The sequence below is a fragment of the Diospyros lotus genome, chromosome 5, assembly GCF_014633365.1.
Source record: "Diospyros lotus cultivar Yz01 chromosome 5, ASM1463336v1, whole genome shotgun sequence".
NCBI lineage: Eukaryota > Viridiplantae > Streptophyta > Magnoliopsida > Ericales > Ebenaceae > Diospyros > Diospyros lotus.
In genome coordinates, this window is record NC_068342.1 from 36,783,509 (window position 1) to 36,805,820 (window position 22,312).

The following is a 22,312-nucleotide window of genomic DNA, read 5'->3' on the forward strand; positions in this document are numbered from 1 at the left end:
ATCCATGTGTAAACCTTGACCAAGTAAGCTTGATCTTTATCAATTAATATTACCTTATAGTTCCTTTTAGGGTAATTCTCTACTATGGTGGTAGACAATACTAGACTAATGTATCTGATCAATTATTATTCTAGATAAGAGAAGGCTTGACATTGGTCCCAATGAAGAATTATCGACCATTAGTAACATTTTATAAGTTAATAAATATTCTAAAATTGTATGATGTCTCTGTCAAAACCCTTTGTAAAAATATCCATTTTGGGTAGCGTTTGTTAAATGAGTAAGATAAAATTATATTAAAATAAAGTTAGAATGTTTTTCGGACCAAGAAATAAAATAGTTAAGATAAAATTGTGAAGCATTTCAAATTTTGTATCAAACTACTTGTTAAATTTTTTGAAATGCATTGAAAGATATATGCGTCATTTTTCTTAACTGTAAGGTCGGAAGTAAATTTATCTGAAGAGATAAGAGATAAATTTATTTGAAGAGTTCAATATAACAAGTCACGTGATTTTTTTTTTTTTTTAAGGGTTGTCAGATAAATTTAGATAGTGTTTGTTAACTAATATATAGACTGAAAAGGTGTGATATGGAAAACATCCCGGACAAAAGTATTTTCTATTATATTTGTTAAATTTATCTGAAAATAAATCATGTAACTTTTTATTTTAAATTTTTTAAATAAACTTATCTCTCATCCTTTCAAATATGTTATTTTGGATCCTTACAGATAAGTTATTTTGATACAACATTATTTTACTTATTTTAACAAACATTATCTTAACAAGTACAATGAAAAATACTTTTGTCTAAAAATTTTCTATATTCCACTTTTTTTTATATATATTTTGATTAACAAACACTACCTTGGTTTGTTTGCCAAGCTTTATAAGAAATGTTTAAACTCAATTTGTAAATAATTTTTTACATTCGAACTCAATTTATTTTAACTAAACGGGCGATATTCGAGCTTTGTAACATCCCGCTCGAGCGATCGGAAGAACCGGAACAACTTACCCTGATGGGCCTACGCGAACTTCCCAGGGGGGTCACCCATCCCTGGATTACCCCAGGTCAAGCACGCTTAACTTGGGAGTTCTTTGCCAACATTCAGCCCAAAAGGTATACAACTGGTGTTGTTTCCTTTCTTACACTATCCTCGATATATACTAACTTCTCTGGGCTCTCGGGGTATTACATTCTCCCCCTTGAGCACATGACGTCCTCGTCATGCGACCTTACAACTGGTCCCAGACCTTCTCCCCTTGGGGGCTGCCGTCCTAGAAGCCTGCCAGAAGCCGCTTCTTGTACAGGCCCTCAAGCCCTGGCGCCACTCCCGGCCCTCATCGGACCGCCTTCGCCAAGAGTCGGCTCTGATACCACCTGTAACATCCCGCTCGAGCGATAGGAAGAACCGGAACAACTTACCCTGATGGGCCTACGCGAACTTCCCAGGAGGGGTCACCCATCCCTGGATTGCCCCAGGTCAAGCACGCTTAACTTGGGAGTTCTTTGCCAACATTCAGCCCAAAAGGTATCCAGCTGGTGTTGTTTCCTTTCTTACACTATCCTCGATATATACTAACTTCTCTGGGCTCTTGGGGTATTACAAGCTTATTATCAAATTCATTCAAAAACAACAAAAAAAAAAACAATAATTTATATATAAATTATTAAATAGATACAAAGGGACAATCACAATGCTCGTCTACGTTGCATTGAAACGGAAATAGGAAATGGAAACGTGGAAACGTGAAAACGAATATTTTTTTAAAAAATAAGCATAAATATGATCCAAAATAGAAATAAGAAACGTTTCGAAAACGAAAAAATGGTTCCTACGATATGATTCCATGCGACATAGGCGCTCGTTGCGTCAAACGTGTGCCCAAGCCCAACCCGCTTATAGTTGTGGTCACACGTGTAAAGAAGTTAACCATTGATTATTATTATGAAATTAGAAGAGAAGAGAAAGGTGATTCGGAGATCTGAGTCATTATTATATATATTTATACATACACTTGGGAGAATACTCACATTTTGTCTGCCCGCATATGATTGTGACTTTGATCTTCATCGTTCATGTGACGTGTCAATTATTTTATTATACATTTGCTAATTAAGAATAATATTCAATCCATAAAAAAATAATAAAGTTTTAGTGCAATAAAATTATGTGACATTAATTATTGTTATAATTAGACATACTTTAGTATTTTTGTTTTAAATTCGCAAGTACAAGCGAGTTAGGTGTCTATGTCTCGTATTAAAATTAGGGATGTAAGGCCATGCAAGAATATAAAATATTAGGTCAATTGCACTTAACAGAAACATAAGTATTAAGTTAATAGTTTCTGATAAAATAATATGGAAATGAGATGCAAATGCGCCATTCCTCTGATATTGTTGTGGGTCTCATTAGAAATAATAGAATCTAAATATGTTATGATTTGTTAGCTCTCTTAAAAATTGAAGTTTGGTGCTAGAGGGAAGACTTTCTCCTCTAATTATTTTAGCAAAAATCATATTTTATGTCTTTGAAATTTTACGTTTTTTGTTTTTGTGAAATTTTAATTTTTGTATAGTTTTAAATGTGTCTTTAAACTTTGACCAAAAGTATATTTATACCCTTAAATTTTTAAATTTATTTCTCATAAAATCTTAAACTTTTTATAATTTTAAATGTGTCAGTGAATTTTGTAAAATCACTTATTTAAATGTATGGTCAACAAGTGAATCAGAGGCACATTTTAGATGTTTAAATAAATGATTTTGTACAATTCAATATCACATTTGAAATTACAAAAAAAATATATAAAAGTTAAGGGGTATAACTACTTTTGGCCAAAGTTCAATGGCACCTTTAAAACCATGAAAAACTTAGAGTTATATAAGAAAAAATGTAAAAGTTCAAAAACATAAATATTCTTGTGGCTAAGGGTGTTTACAGTATAATTTGGGCGGTTTAAACCATTTTCAATATACCAAACTACATGTGAGATTTTTTATTATTCCAAACTGTGTGATCTGATTTGGTTCGTGGAAACTGTACCAAATGTGGTGCGGTTTATGCGATTTCTACAATTTGTCTAAAACATGCAATAACTTCCGATAAACATTATTCAAAAGAAAACTAGAAACTAGCTAGCATAAGCTTATGATAAATTAAATTTATCAAGCACAGTTCAGTAATGCTATACCTAAGATGTCAATACCTCTGCTCCAATTCAAACACAAAAACAAAAATTACTCACATGAAAGTGAAAATAAATAAGAATTTTAATGAAGAAAAATAACAGTTCATATACATATAAGATGATACTTATCATTAACTGATTATTTTGGAGTCAACCACCAAAACAATATCGAAGTTGCATTTCTATTGTTACATGTTCGCATAAATCAAACAAAACAAAAAAAAAAAAAAGATAAGAGAAACACAACTTAATAAGTTATCTTCTGCTCTGACGAAGCATCGACGAGACTTCAAACCTCTCGAGATTTGCCACCGTGGAAGGCATCTTTGGGGAAATATTGATGAGAGATGACAACGCAAATGTGAACCCAAGAGATCTGATCGACGTTAAAAGAAAAGGTCCAATGAGAGGAATGGATATCGTCGGTCTAAAAGATTTGGTCAATAAAGCGTTGACGATGTCAGAGAATTAGAAAGTAGTGATTGAAAGAAAAAAGGCCAAGCGAAGGAATGGATGTCGCCGATCTAGTGTGGCAGGGGTTGGGCAGAGAGAAAAAATAAAAGATTAGGTTAGTTGATTAAGGTTTTAATGTTTTATATTTTATAATTTATTTTAAATTTATTATTATTATATTATTTAGACGGTTCAATTTTTAAACGAATCGATTTTGCTCAAATTACAAATCACATGATTTGAGATTTTCTTAAATCGTGTCAAACTATTTCTACAAAAAAATTCATGTGATATAATACGGTCGATTTTTATAACTTAATAAAATTTTTTAACACCCTTATAGGCCGATTATTTTCATTCAACTCCCATTCTTGTCTTTGTCGGGCAATAGATCGTGATACACGATAGATTTTGGTCCGAAAAATGAATAAAAAATTAAATATATTGACATATTTTCGAAGTGTGAACGAAGGTGACAAGAAAATAATTGAGTGACCACACATTTGATGACACGACATACAATATAACTACATAAAGTTATACGCAATAAAAATTACTTTTTAATTAAAAAAAAACAAAAATGAAAATACCCAGTGCGTGTATACTGCACGTCTGTCTGGAATGAGTCAGAGAGAACAGAGGCGAGCGGCCAGCATATGCAGAACACCAGAAGCAAGTGGTCCACGTGGGCGCCCCACTGCTCGTTGACTTTGACTCTCGCATCAGTGCCGTGCCTGTCCACGTCACCTAATCAATTAAATAATTATAATCTTTATTATTATTATTATATATTTATAATAATAATGAAATGAAACCTTATTGAAGCAGACCTTACTGTCTTATTTGGTATTTTATTTTTTTTATTAATTATAGAAGACTTATATTATTTTTTAGGAAATTAATATTTATTATTTTCAAAAAGAAAAGCGAGAGCTGTTTTGAGTTTTGACCACGCAATGTTTTTGACTCTTGATGGTCGGTCTCAGCGCCGCTCCTCCTGAGTGCAGACAACGCATAGTGGAGAAAAGATAATGGAACTGGACTTCTGAAACTTTAACCCTCCTTCCTCCTTTAATTACATGCCTGCCCCTGACTGATTATTATTATTGATCATTATTATTATTATTATTATTATTATTGTTATTTGAATTTGTTGGTAACTGTTTGGATGAAAACAAAAATTAAACCATTCATAACGGTAATTAAGGTTAAATGTGGCCCAGAAATCATATTGAATATCACCAGCGACTTCATGCTTGGGCAAAGGGATGTTTGGTTCCTCTGAATAACAGAACAATCCAACCACCCACTCAGTTTTGCTGTTTTTCCAGTCTTGGCTTTCAATTTAAGTTTCTCTTCTTCTGTTCTTTGGTAAGTATCAATTTGAGTTTTTGTTTTTAACTAAAATCAACTAAAGTTTTGCTTCTCTCTCTCTCTTTTTTTATGACTAGGAGTCTACGCTTCGCCTATCTAATTTTGAAGAAAATCGGCCTTTCTCCTTATTCAATCTTCGGATAAATCGGATGCAGTCGCAAGTTTATACACTACTAAGAGGACACGCAATCAGTTGTCACCAAATAAGACATTTTTACCTTTACCAATAATTGATCTCCCGCCACTCTAAAAAAAATTTAAAAATTTTACCACTTGCGCCATGCCATGAGAGTTCATTTCTCTTTTTTTCATTTCTAATTATGGTGGTTGATGTGAGTCTGACCACCAACCAGATAAATCTCTTATTTCTCTCTTTATTATTGATATTTTGTTAATATAATTTTCTTCGCACATCATATTCTCGTCACTCAAAAGTTCCTTCATTGCTATAGTTGACCTTAAACGCAGGCTCTAGACCATTAATATTTAGGTTTTAACACCAAATGATAAATCTAGTATATTTTAACACAATTATTGGCAGTAGGATTTAAATTAATTTCAAAGTCAAATGATTATGGGTTTTATATTAATATGTATATTATGTAATTTTTGTTAATAGAATTTGATAAAAAAATTAAAAAAATAACTAAATTTTAGCAAAAATTAAAATTTAATGACTGTGTTAACAAAAATTAAAATATACTAACAAGTTTATTAGGGACTACATAGTTGAAGGATTAACATTGTAATTTACCCATTTATAAGGTAAGGATAGTATCTGTTATTTTAAAAAATGTTAGAGGTACTTTCTGTAATTAGAACAAACATTATAACAGGTATTTTTGTGCGGTTTGTATTGGCAAAAATGCTAGATTTTTTATTAAATAATTTTTGTAATTAGGAGCTTATAATCTAAAAGGTCAAAACATTATTTTACCATAATAAAAATATTATATTGTTAGGTATAACCAATGACAGAGATAAATTAAAATACAAAAATAAGGGGTGAGCATTTGTTCAGTACGGTCACCAGACAAACCAAATTGATGCTTAAACTGAACAAATTGAAAATTTGAAAAAAATAAAAAACCTAACCAATCGAAAAATAAGAAAACCAAAAAACAGAAAAAATAAAGAATTTGGTAAAAAAACGGCTCTATCTTTTATATTTCGGTCGGTCAATTATTTCAATACAGATATTGAAATAAGCGAAATACTAGGTTGCGTTCTCTTTACTATTTTCAAGTCATTTTTGGTTTTCAATTTTCTAAAATAATGAAAACACATTCTGTTTGCTGTTTTTAAAAATATATTTTTAAAAATAAAAAAAAATTGTAAATAAAACTCAAAACAATAAAAAGTTGTTTTAAGTGTTTTTATTCAAAACAAACTCAAAACATATTTATTTATTTATATTTTATTATTGTAATGGAAAAAAATATTACAAAATTCATTAACTTTAAAATGTATATATTTTTTTAATAATATACTAACATTAAATATTTATAATTTACTTAATAATCAAATTTATTGAATAATCTATCCTCTTTGCATATGGTTGCCAAAAAAAGGAAAAAAAAAAAGTTAGCAACCAAACATTTTTATTCTCTTGTGAAAAAAATAAAAAAAAAATGGTGGCAAACTACATTTATTAATGCAACTGGGATACGATGTTGCATAATCACGTTGATCACGTGCTAATTATGCATTACAGATTGTAAATTAAATGAGTGGGCATTAGATTAGCATATATATATATATACTTTTTTATTTATTTACTAAATATATATATTTTTTAAATTTAGCAAAGACTAAACATTCCTATATTGAGGATTAAATCGAAAAATCTTGGGTTATAAGTTTGATAAAACGCATGGAACACTCTTATATTTTTAGAAATAATATTGAACTCTTGTTATATATTAGAGAACATTTTTTTTTTGGTCAATATCTTTAGTATATTAAAAATTTTAAAATTTCAATAATACCCTCTCTTTCAAAGAAAATCCCACTTTTTTGTGACCGAACCCCACATTTCTTCTCTATCTATTCGATTGACATCGTTGACCCCCTCCCCCTTAATTGTTGCCTGTTGGCATTACCAAATCTCTCTCTCTTGCAAATTAGAAAAAATCATATATATGAAAAGAAAGAATGGAAAGTGACAATTATTTAGGAAAAAATGGGTTTTTTTCTCTAATTTCTTAATTGAAACGGGTCTCTATTACTTTTAAAAATAGAAAGGTGATTAGTGTTTATTTGTCAAATCTCAAAAGTATTATAAATTTATTCAAAAAAAACGAAGAAATCATCAAACGGGAGGAAAGTAAGCTAAAAACTTAAAGAAAAAACCCTAAACATAATGTAAAATATAAAGATTTTGTATGGTCATATAGTGGGCTGCGACTACTTTGGTCATAATTAGGATATAATTATATTTTCTATCATTCATTCATTCATTCATTCACACTATCTTTGGTGATCCTTTCCTTACCAAAGAGATGGTGTGGATTCTTCTAGATTTTTTTCTTTTATTGCATCGACGCTAAGTTAAATGATCAAATTCACGGAATCACATGAGATTTGGACATGCGGCCTACCAATTATCGTATGCTTTAACGTGAAAGATTAATTAGAAGAAGATGATCTCTCTGTTGTTTGGCTGCCACTGCAATGGACGTCAACAGCAAGCAACAGAGAGAGAGAGAGAGAGAGAGAGGTCAGTCTGTAAACTAAAGGACGTTGACGTCCCATTGGTTGGTTACTAACTTGGTAAAATGTTGATTTCGAAGTAGTTGTTGCTTTCCCAACTCACACGCCTCTCTTCTTCTTCTTCTTCTTCTTCTTCTTCTTCTTTTCCCAATCTGGAAACCCAATTCAAACCCACCATTACTCATCAGATATCAAAGTGATCGGCCACAACGGGAGGAAAATGTCAAAAGAAAATGAGAAGGGGGGCTGTTTGGTAACTTTGCCTGGAGCAGTTGGGGGGCCATTACTGTGCCAAACAGACGAGACTAGTTGTCTTCTATCAAACAAAACTTCGGGTTTTGGAGAAAAAAAATATAAAATAAAATAAAAAAACCCACCATCCATAGTGTTCTCTATTCTCTCTTGAACCGTCAATCTCTCGATTCCCCTTTCCTTCCCCATAAGAGACACACAGAGAGAGAGAGAGAGAGAGAGAGAGAGAGAGAATCATTCAAAAATCTACACCCAAATCTGTTGTATATTGAGAGAGAGAGAGAGAGAGATGGAGAGAGAGCGGTTTGAAGCTTAGCTGGAATGGGCGGGATTTTCGGGAGGTCAACCCGAGGCTGTGTCGGACCCAGCCAGTGCAGTGGAGCCTCCGGCCGGGCCTTGATGGAAAAAAAATAAAATTATATAATAATAATAATAATAATAATTCAGACTTTTAATAATATTTTAATTTATTATTATTAAGAGAATATATAACTAACAAATGAATTTTGTAATTTATTTACACGAAAACACTTCTTCGGGGTGCTAATAATAATGTGAATAAAAAAGGCGGCTTTTTGTTTTACTATTTTGGGCAAAAGTAGCGGCGAAATTCAGAAGGCCTTTTTACGGGGAGAAAGCAAAGCAAAGCAAAGCAAAGAGCAAGCGGCGTTGCTGATTGCTTTGCTGCTGGGGTTATAGTTATAGAGAGAGAGGAGTATAAAGCGCTCTCTCTCTCTCTATAGAAATATATGCATTTGACCAATTTTCTATTTGTACCTTGGGCTTCTCTCTCTTTCGTCAACTGAAGAAACTGAAATAGGAAGTACGCAGAGAGTAGGTAGCGAAGATTGAAGAAGAAGAAGAAGAAGAAGAAGAATCGAGTCCGAGAGGGGAGGCTTCGCTGATTCTCTCTCCGAGGTAAGAGTTCATAGCCACGGTTTTGTTTTGTGTTCGAGACGAGGTTTTTTTCTCAATGTGCGATTACTGTTTTGATGAGACAGTGAAGATGCGAAGAAGATTAGCGAGGCAGCATTGCTGTTGGTAGCCATGGCAGATCAACGGAGTTTGGTTTTGGTTTTGGGCGTCGTTTTCTTGCTGTTTCACTCCACATTTCAGCAATCGGAGGAGCCGCTCAGTTCCGGCGCCGAGAAGCTCGCTTTGATTCGACTCAGATCGTCGTTAGGGTTGAGGAGCAAAGAGTGGCCGATAAAGGCCGAACCTTGCTTAATCTGGGCCGGCGTGCAATGCCGGAATGGTCGAGTCATTGGGATCAACATTTCAGGGTTTAGGCGGACCAGAATTGGCAGTCGAAACCCCCAATTCGCGGTTGATGCCCTCGCCAATTTCACTCTCTTGGAGTCGTTTAATGCCTTTAGGTTCTTGCTTCCTGGTTCAATTCCCGATTGGTTTGGCCAGCGGCTCCACTCCCTCCAAGTGCTCGATCTCCGGTCTTGCTCTATTACTGGTGCTATTCCCTCTAGTATTGGAAATTTAACCAGTCTCACTGCTCTGTATTTATCTAATAACAGACTTACTGGAGTAGTTCCGCCTAGTTTGGGTCAATTGTCTAGTCTTTTGGTTCTTGATCTCTCCCGGAACTCGCTTGCTGGATCCATTCCTTCATCTTTTACCTCTCTTGGCAACCTAACTTTACTTGACATGTCTTCAAACTTCTTGTCCGGGATAATTCCTCCAGCCATTGGAACTCTATCCAAGCTTCAATTCTTGAATCTCTCTAACAATGGTTTCTCTTCTTCGATACCCGCCCCACTCGGTGGTCTTTCTGGCTTGGTTGACCTTGATCTCAGCGTAAATTCTTTTACTGGTTCCGTTCCCGTGGATCTGAGAGGGTTAAGGAATTTGCAAAAGATGGTTCTTGGGAACAATTTGCTTGCTGGTTCATTGCCGGGTAATTTGTTTCCTTCTCTGACTAAGTTGGAGTTTATAGTTCTAAATCACAATAATTTCACTGGTAGTCTTCCAGAGGTGTTGTGGTCAATGCCTGAAATGCGTTTTCTTGATGTGTCGAGCAATAACTTCACTGGTATTCTGCCCAACATAAGTTTGAATGCTGCTGTCACTGCTGCAGTTCTGAACCTTTCTCAGAATAGATTTTATGGAGGTCTCACTTCGGTAATCAGGAGGTTCAGTTTTGTCAATGTGTCTGGCAATTACTTTGAAGGAAGGGTTCCAAATTTTGCTAGAGTTAATTTGTCTCTGGATATGAATTGTCTCCAAAACAAGTCAAGTCAGAGGAGTGGTGTAGAATGTGCATCATTTTATGCTGAGAGGGGTCTGACATTTGATAATTTTGGACTCCCGAGTGCTACTCCTCCAACTAAGCCAGCACAAAAGAGCCACAAACGCTGGATCATATTGGCTGGAGTCTTGGGGGGCCTGGGGCTTATTGCACTTTTGGCATTTCTGGTGGCACTGCTAATTGTATGCACCCGCAAGAGGTCTTCGACAGATCAAAGAGGGTTGAGTGTGGGGCCTGTTCCTGCAGGTGAAAGTGCACCACCTCCAGGGATGGCTTTAAACTTGTCGAGACTTGGGGAGGCATTCACATATCAGCAGATTGCCCTGGCAACAGAAAACTTCAATGATCTTAACCTTATCAAACATGGTCATTCAGGTGATCTCTTCCGGGGAAATCTGGAAGGCGGGATCCCTGTAGTAATTAAAAAAGTTGATTTGCGCTTGCTTAAAAAAGAAGCTTACATGTTAGAGTTGGACTTTTTCAGTAAGGTTTCCCATGCCCGATTAGTTCCCCTCTTGGGACACTGCATGGAGAATGAGAATGAGAAGTTTCTGGTTTACAAATATATGTCAAATGGGGATTTGTCTAGTTCTTTGTATAGAAAAGGAAATTCTGGAGATGACAGTTTGCAGTCACTGGATTGGATAACGAGATTGAAAATTGCTATTGGGGCTGCGGAGGGTTTGTCGTATCTACATCATGAATGTACTCCGCCCTTTGTGCACAGGTATTAATGGATATACTTACATTTTGGTGCTCGTCATTACGAAAACTGCATTTTGTTAGTTTCTTCCTACTTGTGCCTGTCCAATTGTTCTGGTGTAATCCTGGACTTCTGCATGTTGTTTCTTGCAATTTATAGCGGTAAGCATCAATTTGCACTTCTCACTTAACTAACTCAGTTGGATACTTGTTACAAAGTAACATTCATAGTGTCAAACATCTTGTCCAACATGAAATCCTTTTGCATGTAAAATCACCTGCTACATACTCACATGTGTTCTCTAAAGTTAAACTTGATGTTGCATACATCACCAACACGATGTAAGCAAAGACTACTGTATGCTCCTGTTTGCTCAGGCTAAGGACTAATTGTCTGGTCAAGAATGTAATATTATTTAATTCCATCGTACACATGTTTTGTGTCGGGAAGGGTCTGAATATCATTATTATTGACTTTCTATTTTAAGGAGGGTAAAATTGATGCCCTTGCCCTTCTTCATGGTATTATTGGAAGTCCAATATATATATATATATATATATATCTCATTAAAGAGTTTTGCTTTTTGGTTTGGGACATTTATTTCTATTTTTTCTATATCTGCCCCCCAAAAAGATGCCGTTATCTTATCCATGAATCAAATGTTATAGTTCATGAATACATTCTTTATCCAGACACCATTTGGCCTTGATAATGCCACCATATGCCACCTCAAACAATGCATGTCATAATTTTTTGTTTCTGCATATTCTTCCTATAATCATACAATAATCCTGAATTAAAACTGAAGAGAAAGAAGTTACTGCATCCATGAGGTGGGAAAAAAGGTTTCTCATTTTCTATGCATTATATTTATCAATAAAAAAACATGGACCACACTCCCATACACCCAAAATCAGAAAACACCGTCCCCCCCCCCCAAGCACTACACACACACACAATCAGACAGCACAGAACCCCTCACCCATGACCTTTTCTCTGTCAATCAATCTATTCAGTGATTTCATTTAATTTTCTTCTTCATTTGTCAACTTGTTCTCCACTTTGAAGCATTGATTCTTGGGTTTTGGATTCTATCTCTTTTGCAATCTAATTAACTCATTCTCCTTTACTGAAGCACTCTCAGCTACAACCCTCACCACAACCCGCTTTGGTTTCCATCTCTTTGGTGTCAAACCTAACTTGGACACGAATTTCAAAGATTGGTTCTTTCTGGTCAGAAAAGGCACCGCCTGCTTGTAGGTAGCGCAGGCATCTATTGGCTTGTCACTGACTCTCTCTAATTCTGTTCAAGCCTTCTCATTGTATAGATTACCAAGTAAAGCCCTAGCCTTTGCACTTTCACTTTGGGCCACACAACTCATGGGCCTTGCAGCCCTGTAGGGATGTGCCTGACTTTGTAGATCCATGCCATTGTTTTTATATGTACATATAATTTTATATATATATATATATATTTAAAATGTAGGAGAATGTTATTATAGAACAATATAATGTATTTTACTTATTTTTTTCGTTTTTAAATCATAGATTTTATTATTGTGTATTTATTTATTGATAAAACTACACCCCCATTCGACCTCAGTCCAATCATTGATCCTTGCCCCTTGCCCCTTGCCAGTTCAACAACCTAGTCCAGGTTTCAAAACATTGCTCTTTATATGTTCAATGGTCAAGGACCAAGGTGCTGTTGTATGCTTGTTGATCCTGTATGGAGTATCCCTGATTAGTGAAGAAAATACATGTCCTGAATAAATGGTAAGAGGAGAGAGTGCATAGTTTGAAAAAAATTATATGAAATTTATCCACTTTTTTTTTTAAGTATATATATATATATATATATATATATCCATTTTTAACAAAATCACAATGGGATGATAATTGCTGTGAATGATTAAATGAAATCTTACCTTAATAGACATCAAATGTGTTTAGAGGTTTTCCATCCTGTTGCTTTAAATAGAAATTGAGATACATCATAATCAAACAAACTCGGGAATGTAATGCTTCTGAGAAATGCTTGTATCCCTTTTTTTGCAATACCAATATGATTCAATCTCTGATTCTTGATGAATCTTCTGGTACTACATATGTCCAATTGACACATTTTGACCTTAGGTTTGTTGGTATCAGCTGAATGTTTCTGCCTGTTATATTACTTGGATTTTACATTCATGTGATGAATGGTTTGTAAATGGAAAGGTTATGTGGTCAATGGCCTTGAGATATCAGAGCCTGGTGCCTGGTGGAAGTATCAACTTGACCAATTCCCTTCAATCCATCTTAGGATAAAATGAAGCTTACTTGTGTGCTCATTAATTAGACATCAATGTTTATACCTCTTATTGATTATCAAATGTAAGATGTACAATCTTGGAAGATCATGAAGAAATTCCAAGTAATGGGTTCCTTCATCTTTTATATTTTTATTATTCTTTTCTTTTTTGTGAGTGCCAAACAGCTGATGTATTCTATTAGCAAAATCAAGTATTGTTGGTCAATGTGATTGCTATACACATTATGATGAAGTGTTTGTTTAAAATAGTTGATATAAGATTGAAGTTGAAAACTTGTGTAACCCTGTCACTTTGTACCTCTGTAAAAGTGCAGCCCCATAAATTACTTTAGAATATGGACAAAACTTGCCTTAGCAAAAAGCATATTAGAACTATTTCAAAACCCTTGTGATGAACTTACAAAAATTGGCTTTTCAAAATGCTAAGCAACATTTTGGGTAGGCATATTGGTGAATTCACATGTAGGCTATTTGATGTTCTTATGGAAGTTGTCTTGTGACATGTAAACCTCATGAAGACGATACATGTGCCCTTGAAGAGATCTGCCTAGATTTTAGGAACAGAATCATGCATAGCTTACTTGTCAGCGAGGCTTGGGTATGCCCTGTGCATCTCTCTTTGTGCTTGATCTCTCAACTTAAAGCTGCAACTTCCGTCAGCCACATCTCCATGAAGAGATCTCTTTAACGTAGAGTTACAGTTACACTTCAAAGACTAGTTTGTGGTTTTGGTTTGTGAGACTCCACTTGCAACCCCTTAGGTGCATCTTGAGTAGGGCCTGAACCTCCAATGGGAGAGAAAGAGACCACTCTGTCACAGTTGACAAGTATCAATGGCTTTGATGAGACCCACCTCTCAAGGGACAACCAAGCATCCTCATTAGAGTTGGAATGCAACCACTCTTGGCACCTGCTCATCATAGTCACTGCCTCACAAGCTAACCAAGGTCTCAACAACGATGATGGATTTGTACACTCACAGCTTGGTGGTCCCATATCTGGAGCTTCTCCATTAAATATAGGTAGACTCGGTCTTGGGGCCATCTAAGTCCGGCCATCATCACAAGCGACCACCACTAGTGCACTCTCCTACCTTTGCAATGGGAAACATTTGCCAAAAAGTTATTTTTTGTAAAAAAAATAATGGAAACTATACCTTGAACAGTTTAGCCTTCTTTTCTTTCTTTCTTTGTTCTTTTCAGAATTTTGTGCACACACCTATTTGTGTGTGAGAATCTGAAACACTAATTTTGTTTCTAGTACATAACAAAAAATTTGTTTTGATCAGCCTCGAAAGTTTGAGTTGGTTTCCCTATAGCTTTTCTAGTGTAAGCTAGTTAACATAAAAGAAAGCATTTTCCCAAAAAAGTTCCCTTTTAATTCCGGTGTTAATATTTCCCCCTTCTTGTCCTCCTTGTTCTTCCTTTTATGGTAATAGTGGGTTAGCAACAGATGACTGATAAAAGAAAGTAAAAAATTAAGTTTATGGAAATTATTAAAAGACAGCTAATTAGTGGTTAGAAAGAGCTGATTGGGAATTTTAGGAAATGATTTTTCTTGGAATGGGAGGGGGGGAGATGTTGTGGTTTTAGTTTCTACAAATAATAACTGATTAACATTTGGCTATAATTTATAGCCTATTTGACATTGAGGGAAAAACTGCTGATTATAAATAAATAAAAAGGTAAGAAAAAGTTTTTCAACTAAACCTCTTATCCTTGGATCTAAAGATTAAAATGCACCTTGAATTTCACTTTTTCCCTAAATCTAAAATTTAGTAATTGTTTTTCATCTGAACCTTTTTTTTTTTTAATTCATTTCTTCAGGTGATTTCATTGTTATGAAAATACAATAAGCCTAAATTTTTGAAAGGCTGAGTTTTATTGGAATTTTCTTTTTGTTTTATCAATTGTTTTGTCAACAGCTCCACTTCTATATGGAAAGCTTAAAAGCAGTATAGTTTTCTTGATTGGTCTGGATTCTAATACTAGAAAACTGCAAACTAGAGAAGTTATTTTTTTAATGGATTATAGGTTGTTATATGTTGAACTGTTAAGAGATTTCCATGTTAAATGCTTTCTTACATCCTAATATTGGGACTTATATGTATATAACAATTTAGCCTCCTAGTCCCAAATTTGTTTTGACATTTGATAATGTGCTCTCTTGCATAATCCTTTATTTTAAAATAATGCATCTTTACTTGGTTTGTTTGAGAGGTAAAATGTGGTGAGGAGGTGTAACTACGTTGCTGACCAGTGGAATTCAATGGTTGCATCTCCTCTATGTGGTTTAATCATGTGTTTGTTTGTCTGTTAATTTTAATGCTTGACGACAATTACTTTTCAAGAATTTATGACTGCTGGAACAAGTAGTTATTATACCTATTCTCTTTGTTTTTGAAGAGATGTTCAAGCAAGCAGTATACTTCTTGATGATAAATTTGAAGTACGGCTGGGAAGCCTAAGTGAGGTTTGTGTTCAAGAAGGGGATACTCATCAAAGCATGATTACCAGGCTCTTGAGGATGCCATCGTAAGTATTATAGTCACCTATTTACTTTTTGACAATGTTAGTATTGAAGTAAGAGAATATTGTATTCTTGTTATTGTACTAGAAGGTATACAATGGGTATATATATAAGATCTTTGACTAACCTAAAATGGTAATAATGACTAGCCTAAAAATGTAATAAACAACTATGGAAAGATTACAAAGAATATATAAAAGATCTATAAAATATTCTAATAATATTCTGAAGAAATTCTAACAGTTTAGAGCCTTTAGACTCTGATTATTCTTCCAATCTTCTATATTGGACATCTTTATGGTATATATCCTCCCAAATGGGAAACTCAGAAATTAAGCTAGTTATTTGTTATACAATGGTTTGGGTATGACTTGTATGAGGGATAGTTGAAACTACATAACGTACTACTCTTTCCTTAAAGTATTGGATCTGATTCTTCAAACTTCTTACCTATTGAGGATGCACTTGTTGGGTTTCTAATTCAGATCCACTTCCAAGGTGCTTCAACATTCATTCAAATATTGCTCAATAATCAATTGTAATATGGTAGTCAACTCTTTATGAATAAACTTAACTTTATTCTAAGGAATTCAAATGATATGCCATTATATCCCAATCACTAATTTAACTTCAAGTCTAGCTGTTTTAAATGTTTTAATAACTAAATTAAGTTTTAGAAATATTTACATTTTCTGAGGTAATACGGACACTTTGATCAAGGTCAAATTAATATTTTAGGACTGCCAGTGGTTCATTTATGAGTAGCAATAGATATTCTATAAGTAGGAACATTATGACTTGAATTTATTGTTTCGGTTGTCAGACCAAAAATTTGAGAAGGTTAGAGCAGATAAGAGACTTAATGCTTCAGAGAAAATTGTCTTTTGCAAATTATCAGTTTAGAAAAAGGTTGATCTTTGTGTAGGCCCCTTGTAATGATACTAGCAATACTGGCCCTGAAAAGGAGAAAGCCAAAACTAAATCAAAAAGAACATCCAATAACATGTTAGATAATGACTATAAGGATAAATGCTACCAAACAAACCCTGAAAAGTGGTAAATTAGCATTACTCTCTTACAAGGATCTTCACCTGGGATTTTCTCTTGGCCCTGATATTTCTTGACCTGGGATATATGTGTATGCATATATTATTCTGGTAAAGATGATGGGGATTTGGGAAGTACATAATTATATGTGCTATTTAATTGAACAATGTGTTTTCATTTCTCCTGTACTTGTAGAATGAAGGTGTTGCATTACAACAACAATAATCCCACGCCTGAATCCCACTAGGTGGGGTCAACAGAATGAAGGTGCTGTATTGGTTTAGAAAATTAGTAGGAGGACTATTGCTTAATTCCCAAACAGAATGGTATATACGTTTTTCACAAAATCATGAGAACTTGGTATTATTAATGTGTCTAAGGGCAACTGAGCATGGTGTAGTAGGGTGTACAGCAAGAGACCACTCATCCCCTTCAGAGTGTAAATTCCTGTGCTTGGTTTAAGAGTACCAAATGCAAGTCATGGAAAATGAGTGATGTTTGTTTAAGTTAATATGGTTCCTAGAATGTACAGGAAGATACTATTCATCCATTTGGGTGTTAGTTGACAGAGTACTAAAAGTGCCTTGGAAATTCAAAGATTGCCGATGTATAACTACATAGAATGTGTGGTTATGGAATTGTGCATTACCATGCAACCTGTTCAACTTTGAAGAAAATGTGAAAGAAGAGAGTGTTTGAACTGTTAACTTTTGGAGGGCAGACTACTTGCTATACAATGTGACTGCAAAGACTGTGAAATCTTTTGGTAAGTGCTTTCTAGCATAATTGATTGGCATATTGCAACAAGGCAAAATATGCAAGTAATAAGCTCCAATAGTTGTGAAACATTTACTGGTAGACATACTAGATCTAGTCATCTATTATTAACTTTATGGTGAATATTATTCACTTGAGAAACGAGGATAAGGCTTGCTGATGCTGAACAGTAAAAAAAGATTGCTCAGTTGTGGAATGATAGAAGGATTGGAGAAGAAGTAGGGGAAGAAGATGAGAAGTAGAAGAAGCTTAAGATTAAGAAGTAAATCAGAGAGAGAGAGAGAGATGGGGGAGATAATATCACTTGTATCCAAAATCAAAGGCATTTAATTTTCTGAATACATCATGTTCCTATTTATAGGCAAAACCTAGTCCTAACTATAACATGAACTGTGAATACTAACCGAATCCTAACTATAATTATCTAATCAAAATAAAGATGGAAAGATAGACCTGCCTAAAATAATACAAGATAAAACCTAATCTAAATATAATCCGTAAAATCAAAATAGGAAACCTATAAAAAATATCACTATCATTTGCTCATCTACCGATTGAAATGAATTTGTTTGTTAGATTCATAACATCAGTTGCAAGCGGTATTTTCTATTATACATATTTTATGGTTTTGTTGCACTTTTTTTGGCCCCTCTCTCCATGTAAGTGAAACTTCTTGTTAGATATCACATGCAATGAACAAACTGACTCGCTATGCCAATTGCCTGTGTGAAGAACCGTATTCATATTTCCTGGTTCAGCATCCAGCCACTTTTCTGCAAAGATGGATAAAAAGTTTTACATTTTTCAATAAAAGTCAATGCATGTTTTTTAGTTATATTATTTATTGAGGTATTAACAAATTTCTTCTCTTGGTTTTCTGCAGAGCATCTGAACAAGGCACTTCTGGTACGCATAATTTATTATCTTTAGATTTAACCCATTTATTTTGTTTCATTTTTCCACTAAGTTTTCCTGTCTTGAGTAGTAGTAAAATGCTGATATGGTAAAGTCCACATATTTGCCATAGATTGCCTGCTATTCTGCATGTTGACACTTATTCATTATTTTTACTTCAACATCAATCCTATTCCTGTTTCCTGAAGAGAATGTGAAAGTTCTATATCACTAAAATTTTTCCTTGCGAGGTTTGAGGAGCAAACTTTCATTCCATTTCCTTCAAAATGGCCAAAATGTACCTATTTACTTGAGAGAATGATATGAAACTTTACTGGAAAATTTAAACTCTAATGTTTCAAATTAAACTTTTTTTTTTCTAAGTCAAATTAACATTTTGAAACACACCAAAAACTCACTGAAACTTTACAAGCCATTTTGAAATAGTGACTTATTTCCATAACATGAGAAAATGATTTTTGTTTTTCTTTTTTCATTATATGAATGCATTTTGAGAATAGACACACACAAAAAAAAAATCTCCAGATATATTTGAGAAAGTTGAAAAAATGTAACATATAGGAGAGATTAAATAGAGTAGAGATTGGATATTATTTGTTCTCATTCTTTGTTACTGGCAATAAAATTTGCTTTATCGTCAAAATGTAACATATAGGACCTTTTCTACTCATGTGCTATAATCAAAATTTTCTTTTCCTTTTTCTTTTCATCCACCTGCAACTTATGATCTAAGTTTTTCATGAACTCAATTTGACAATTAATGGAATGTGACTGTTTGATTCCGCGTTTTTAGCATTCATAATATTAACCATGTTTCACGAAGTACCTCGTGGATATAAAAAATGTTGTAGCATTTGGGATCAGTGATTCAAAAAGATGGAGAAATTCACGAGGATGTCACACATAGAATTAAGGCAAGTTAGCTAAAATGGAGAAATGCATCGGGGGTGTTATGTGATGGTAAAATTCCATTAAAATTGAAAGAAAAATTTTATAGGACAGCTATAAGACCAGTTTTGTTGTACGGCTCAGAATGTTGGGCAGTCAAATACCAACATGAGCAAAAGACGAGTGTAGCGGAGATGAGGATGTTAAGATGGATGTGCGGCCATTCAAGAAAAGATAAAATTAGAAATAAAGTTATTCATAATAAGATAGGAGTAGTGCCAATAGAGGAGAAGATGAGAGAGACTAGACTAAGATGGTTTGGTCATGTGAGAAGGAGACCAAGAGACGCTCCTGTGAGGAGAGTTGATGAAATGGAACAATTAATCAAAAAAAGAGGTAGAGGCAGACCTAAGAAGACTTTGAGGGAGACATTAAAGTTTAATATGAAGTGTATGGATCTCAATGAAGATATGACAAAAGATAGAAATACATGGAAGTCTAGAATTCATGTAGCCAACCCCACATAGTGGGATAAAGGCTAGATATGTATGTTGTTATTTGTTCACAAATATTTTCAAAAACCATAACTCTTATTTTGTTGAAATTATTTATATTTTAAAATGTAGGTACTTGTGGTTTATATGATAAATTTTGGTTTAATTAAATTCCATATTATTGAATTAAGCCTTTTATGTAGAATGGTTTATATATGTGACAATATATTTAATCTTTCCATTGTTAACTTATAGAAACATCTCTACTAATATAAGTTTCTATCTCCATACATTTTTGTTTTCGAGCCCACAGAAACAATGCATGAAACAATATTTTGATCCTTGGCCAAGGTGCTTTTTAATTTTTGGATGAAGTTACGGACTTCAAATTATCCTGAACTTCTTGTGTTCTGATGAAACTGTCCATTCCCTTTCACAACTTAACTAATATGCTGTTACTAAGATTGCCATTTTCTTTTGGGAGATTGGATTTGTTGAGTTTGAAGTTAAAACTTAAGTGCAGGAAGATATTCATCAATAAAAATAAAGAAGAATAATAAGAAGTATTGATTTTCTGCTCATGTTAATTGCATAATTAATCATACATGTAGGTATAGGGTATGCTTATGCTATTTTCAGTACTTGGATTGTATTCTTTCCTTATTTAATAGAAAAATCTTGATTAGTTCAAGAGGGTTATATTTTTTGCTCTTCTAATTGAAGGATCTTGATTAGTTGAAGATGGTTCTGTTATTGTTTGTTTCGTTTCTGGCCAGTCAGAGGTGTTACTCACCCTCAGCCAGCCTGCAAGCTTGATAAGAAAATGCTTATGATTACTAGCAGCAAGTGCAGATTTTTCTTGTACCTTATTGTTGTTCCTCTGGAATGGACAGGTTCACCTGCGGCTACATGTACCTATGATGTTTATTGTTTTGGGAAGGTGCTGCTGGAATTGGTGACAGGTAGGCTTGGGATCAGTGCATCAGGTGAGGCCAACATGAAGGACTGGTTGGAAGCAACCCTTCCGTACATAAGTATATATGATAAGGAACTTGTTACAAATATTGTCGATCCATCTCTAATCATTGATGAGGACTTATTAGAAGAAGTATGGGCAATGGCTATTGTTGCCAGATCTTGCCTGAATCCCAAGCCTTCAAGGCGGCCGCTGATGAGATACATTCTAAAAGCTTTAGAAAATCCTTTAAAGGTGGTGAGGGAGGAACATACAAGCTCTGCAAGGCTGAGAGCTACTTCCTCTAGAGGGTCTTGGAACGCCGCTCTGTTTGGTAGCTGGCGTCATAGCTCATCAGATGTAGCAGCCGTCTCGGGGCCGCCCGCCATCAAAGGTGAAGGGCCAAGTAGCTTCAAACCATCGCGAACTTCGGCTTCCGAGGGAAGCGGCCAAAATGGTGGGGCTGATGGTTCATCATCAACCAGAAGGCAGTCTAAGGAAATATTCCCCGAACCATCCGATGTGCAAGATGTAGAGAGGCCAACTGGGGACTAGAAGGGAGGCTAATTGGTCTTTGATTCTTTGTCAATAACAGAGCAGGCTCCCAATTTGTGTGCCTTGCTTTTTGGTACATCCCTCTCCCCACCCCCCCTTCAATTTTGGGGCTGCAAACCATTTTTGTCCCTAAACAAATGCAAAGGCCCCTGGAAAAAAAAAGAGAGTAATTAAATTAGTGTCGGTGTTTGAGGAACATGTTTTGCTTCTTCTCTAGATAACCAAGTGGAATTGTTTGTGCATTTTGGGAAAGAATTCATGACAAATGATAGAAAAGAGGAAGAGAATGGGAAGGAGTGAAGGGGCAAGCAATGGTGGGTGGCTCTTCTTAGTCTCAATTTGTTTTGTGCAGCTTGTTCTGTTTGTGGATGAAACAAGCTTGCAATTTAAAAAAAAAAAAAAAAATGTAATTGGCCCCCTTATAGTGCCATGTAAATTGTAGCAGATGAGCCTTGCCTTGGTCTTTCTATTCATAGATGATAAATGGATTTTCATTTGGAGTTTGTGAAAGAGACAAACAGGAAAATTATACTCTGCATGTTGAGTTCTGAATGCTTCCAATTGGCTTAAAGTGACAATAGGTTCCCCCAAAGCGTGTCCTTTTGAATTTGAAATTTCATTTGGAGTTTGCGAAATAAACAAAAATGCAAAAATAAGATTAATAGATTGTACCACCTTATGTGGCCGTACTGAAATTCCGTTTTTGAGTTTGGGAAAGAGACAAACAGGAAAATTATACTGCCTGTTGAGTTCTAAATGCTTGCAATTGGCTTAAACTGATAATATAGGTTCCCAAAAGCGTGTCCTTTTGAATTTGGAATTTTATTTGGAGTTTGTGAAAGAAACAATAAAAATAAAAAGAAGATTAGCAGCAATAATGAAGG

At 34.6% G+C, this 22,312-nt stretch overlaps 1 protein-coding gene across 1 annotated transcript; it reads left to right on the forward strand.

Moving 5' to 3' along the window:
* The first annotated feature begins 8,668 nt into the window (after window positions 1-8,668).
* On the forward strand, window positions 8,669-21,980 carry LOC127802539 (probable LRR receptor-like serine/threonine-protein kinase At2g16250). Its single transcript, XM_052338390.1, has 5 exons — window positions 8,669-8,909; window positions 8,993-10,978; window positions 15,674-15,802; window positions 18,505-18,527; window positions 20,812-21,980. Exons 2-5 carry the CDS (start codon window positions 9,039-9,041, stop codon window positions 21,426-21,428), a joined length of 2,709 nt encoding a protein of 902 aa, XP_052194350.1. The 5' UTR covers window positions 8,669-8,909; window positions 8,993-9,038; the 3' UTR covers window positions 21,429-21,980.
* Window positions 21,981-22,312: the final 332 nt, after the last annotated feature.

Excerpts from the sequence above, each read along its gene's own strand:
- LOC127802539 (XM_052338390.1), top strand. The coding sequence starts at position 9,039 with ATGGCAGATCAACGGAGTTTGGTTTTGGTTTTGGGCGTCGTTTTCTTG. Across the intron at positions 15,803-18,504 it reads AGGCTCTTGAGGATGCCATC|AGCATCTGAACAAGGCACTT; the intron begins GTAAGTATTATA and ends GGTTTTCTGCAG. Across the intron at positions 18,528-20,811 it reads ATCTGAACAAGGCACTTCTG|GTTCACCTGCGGCTACATGT; the intron begins GTACGCATAATT and ends TGGAATGGACAG.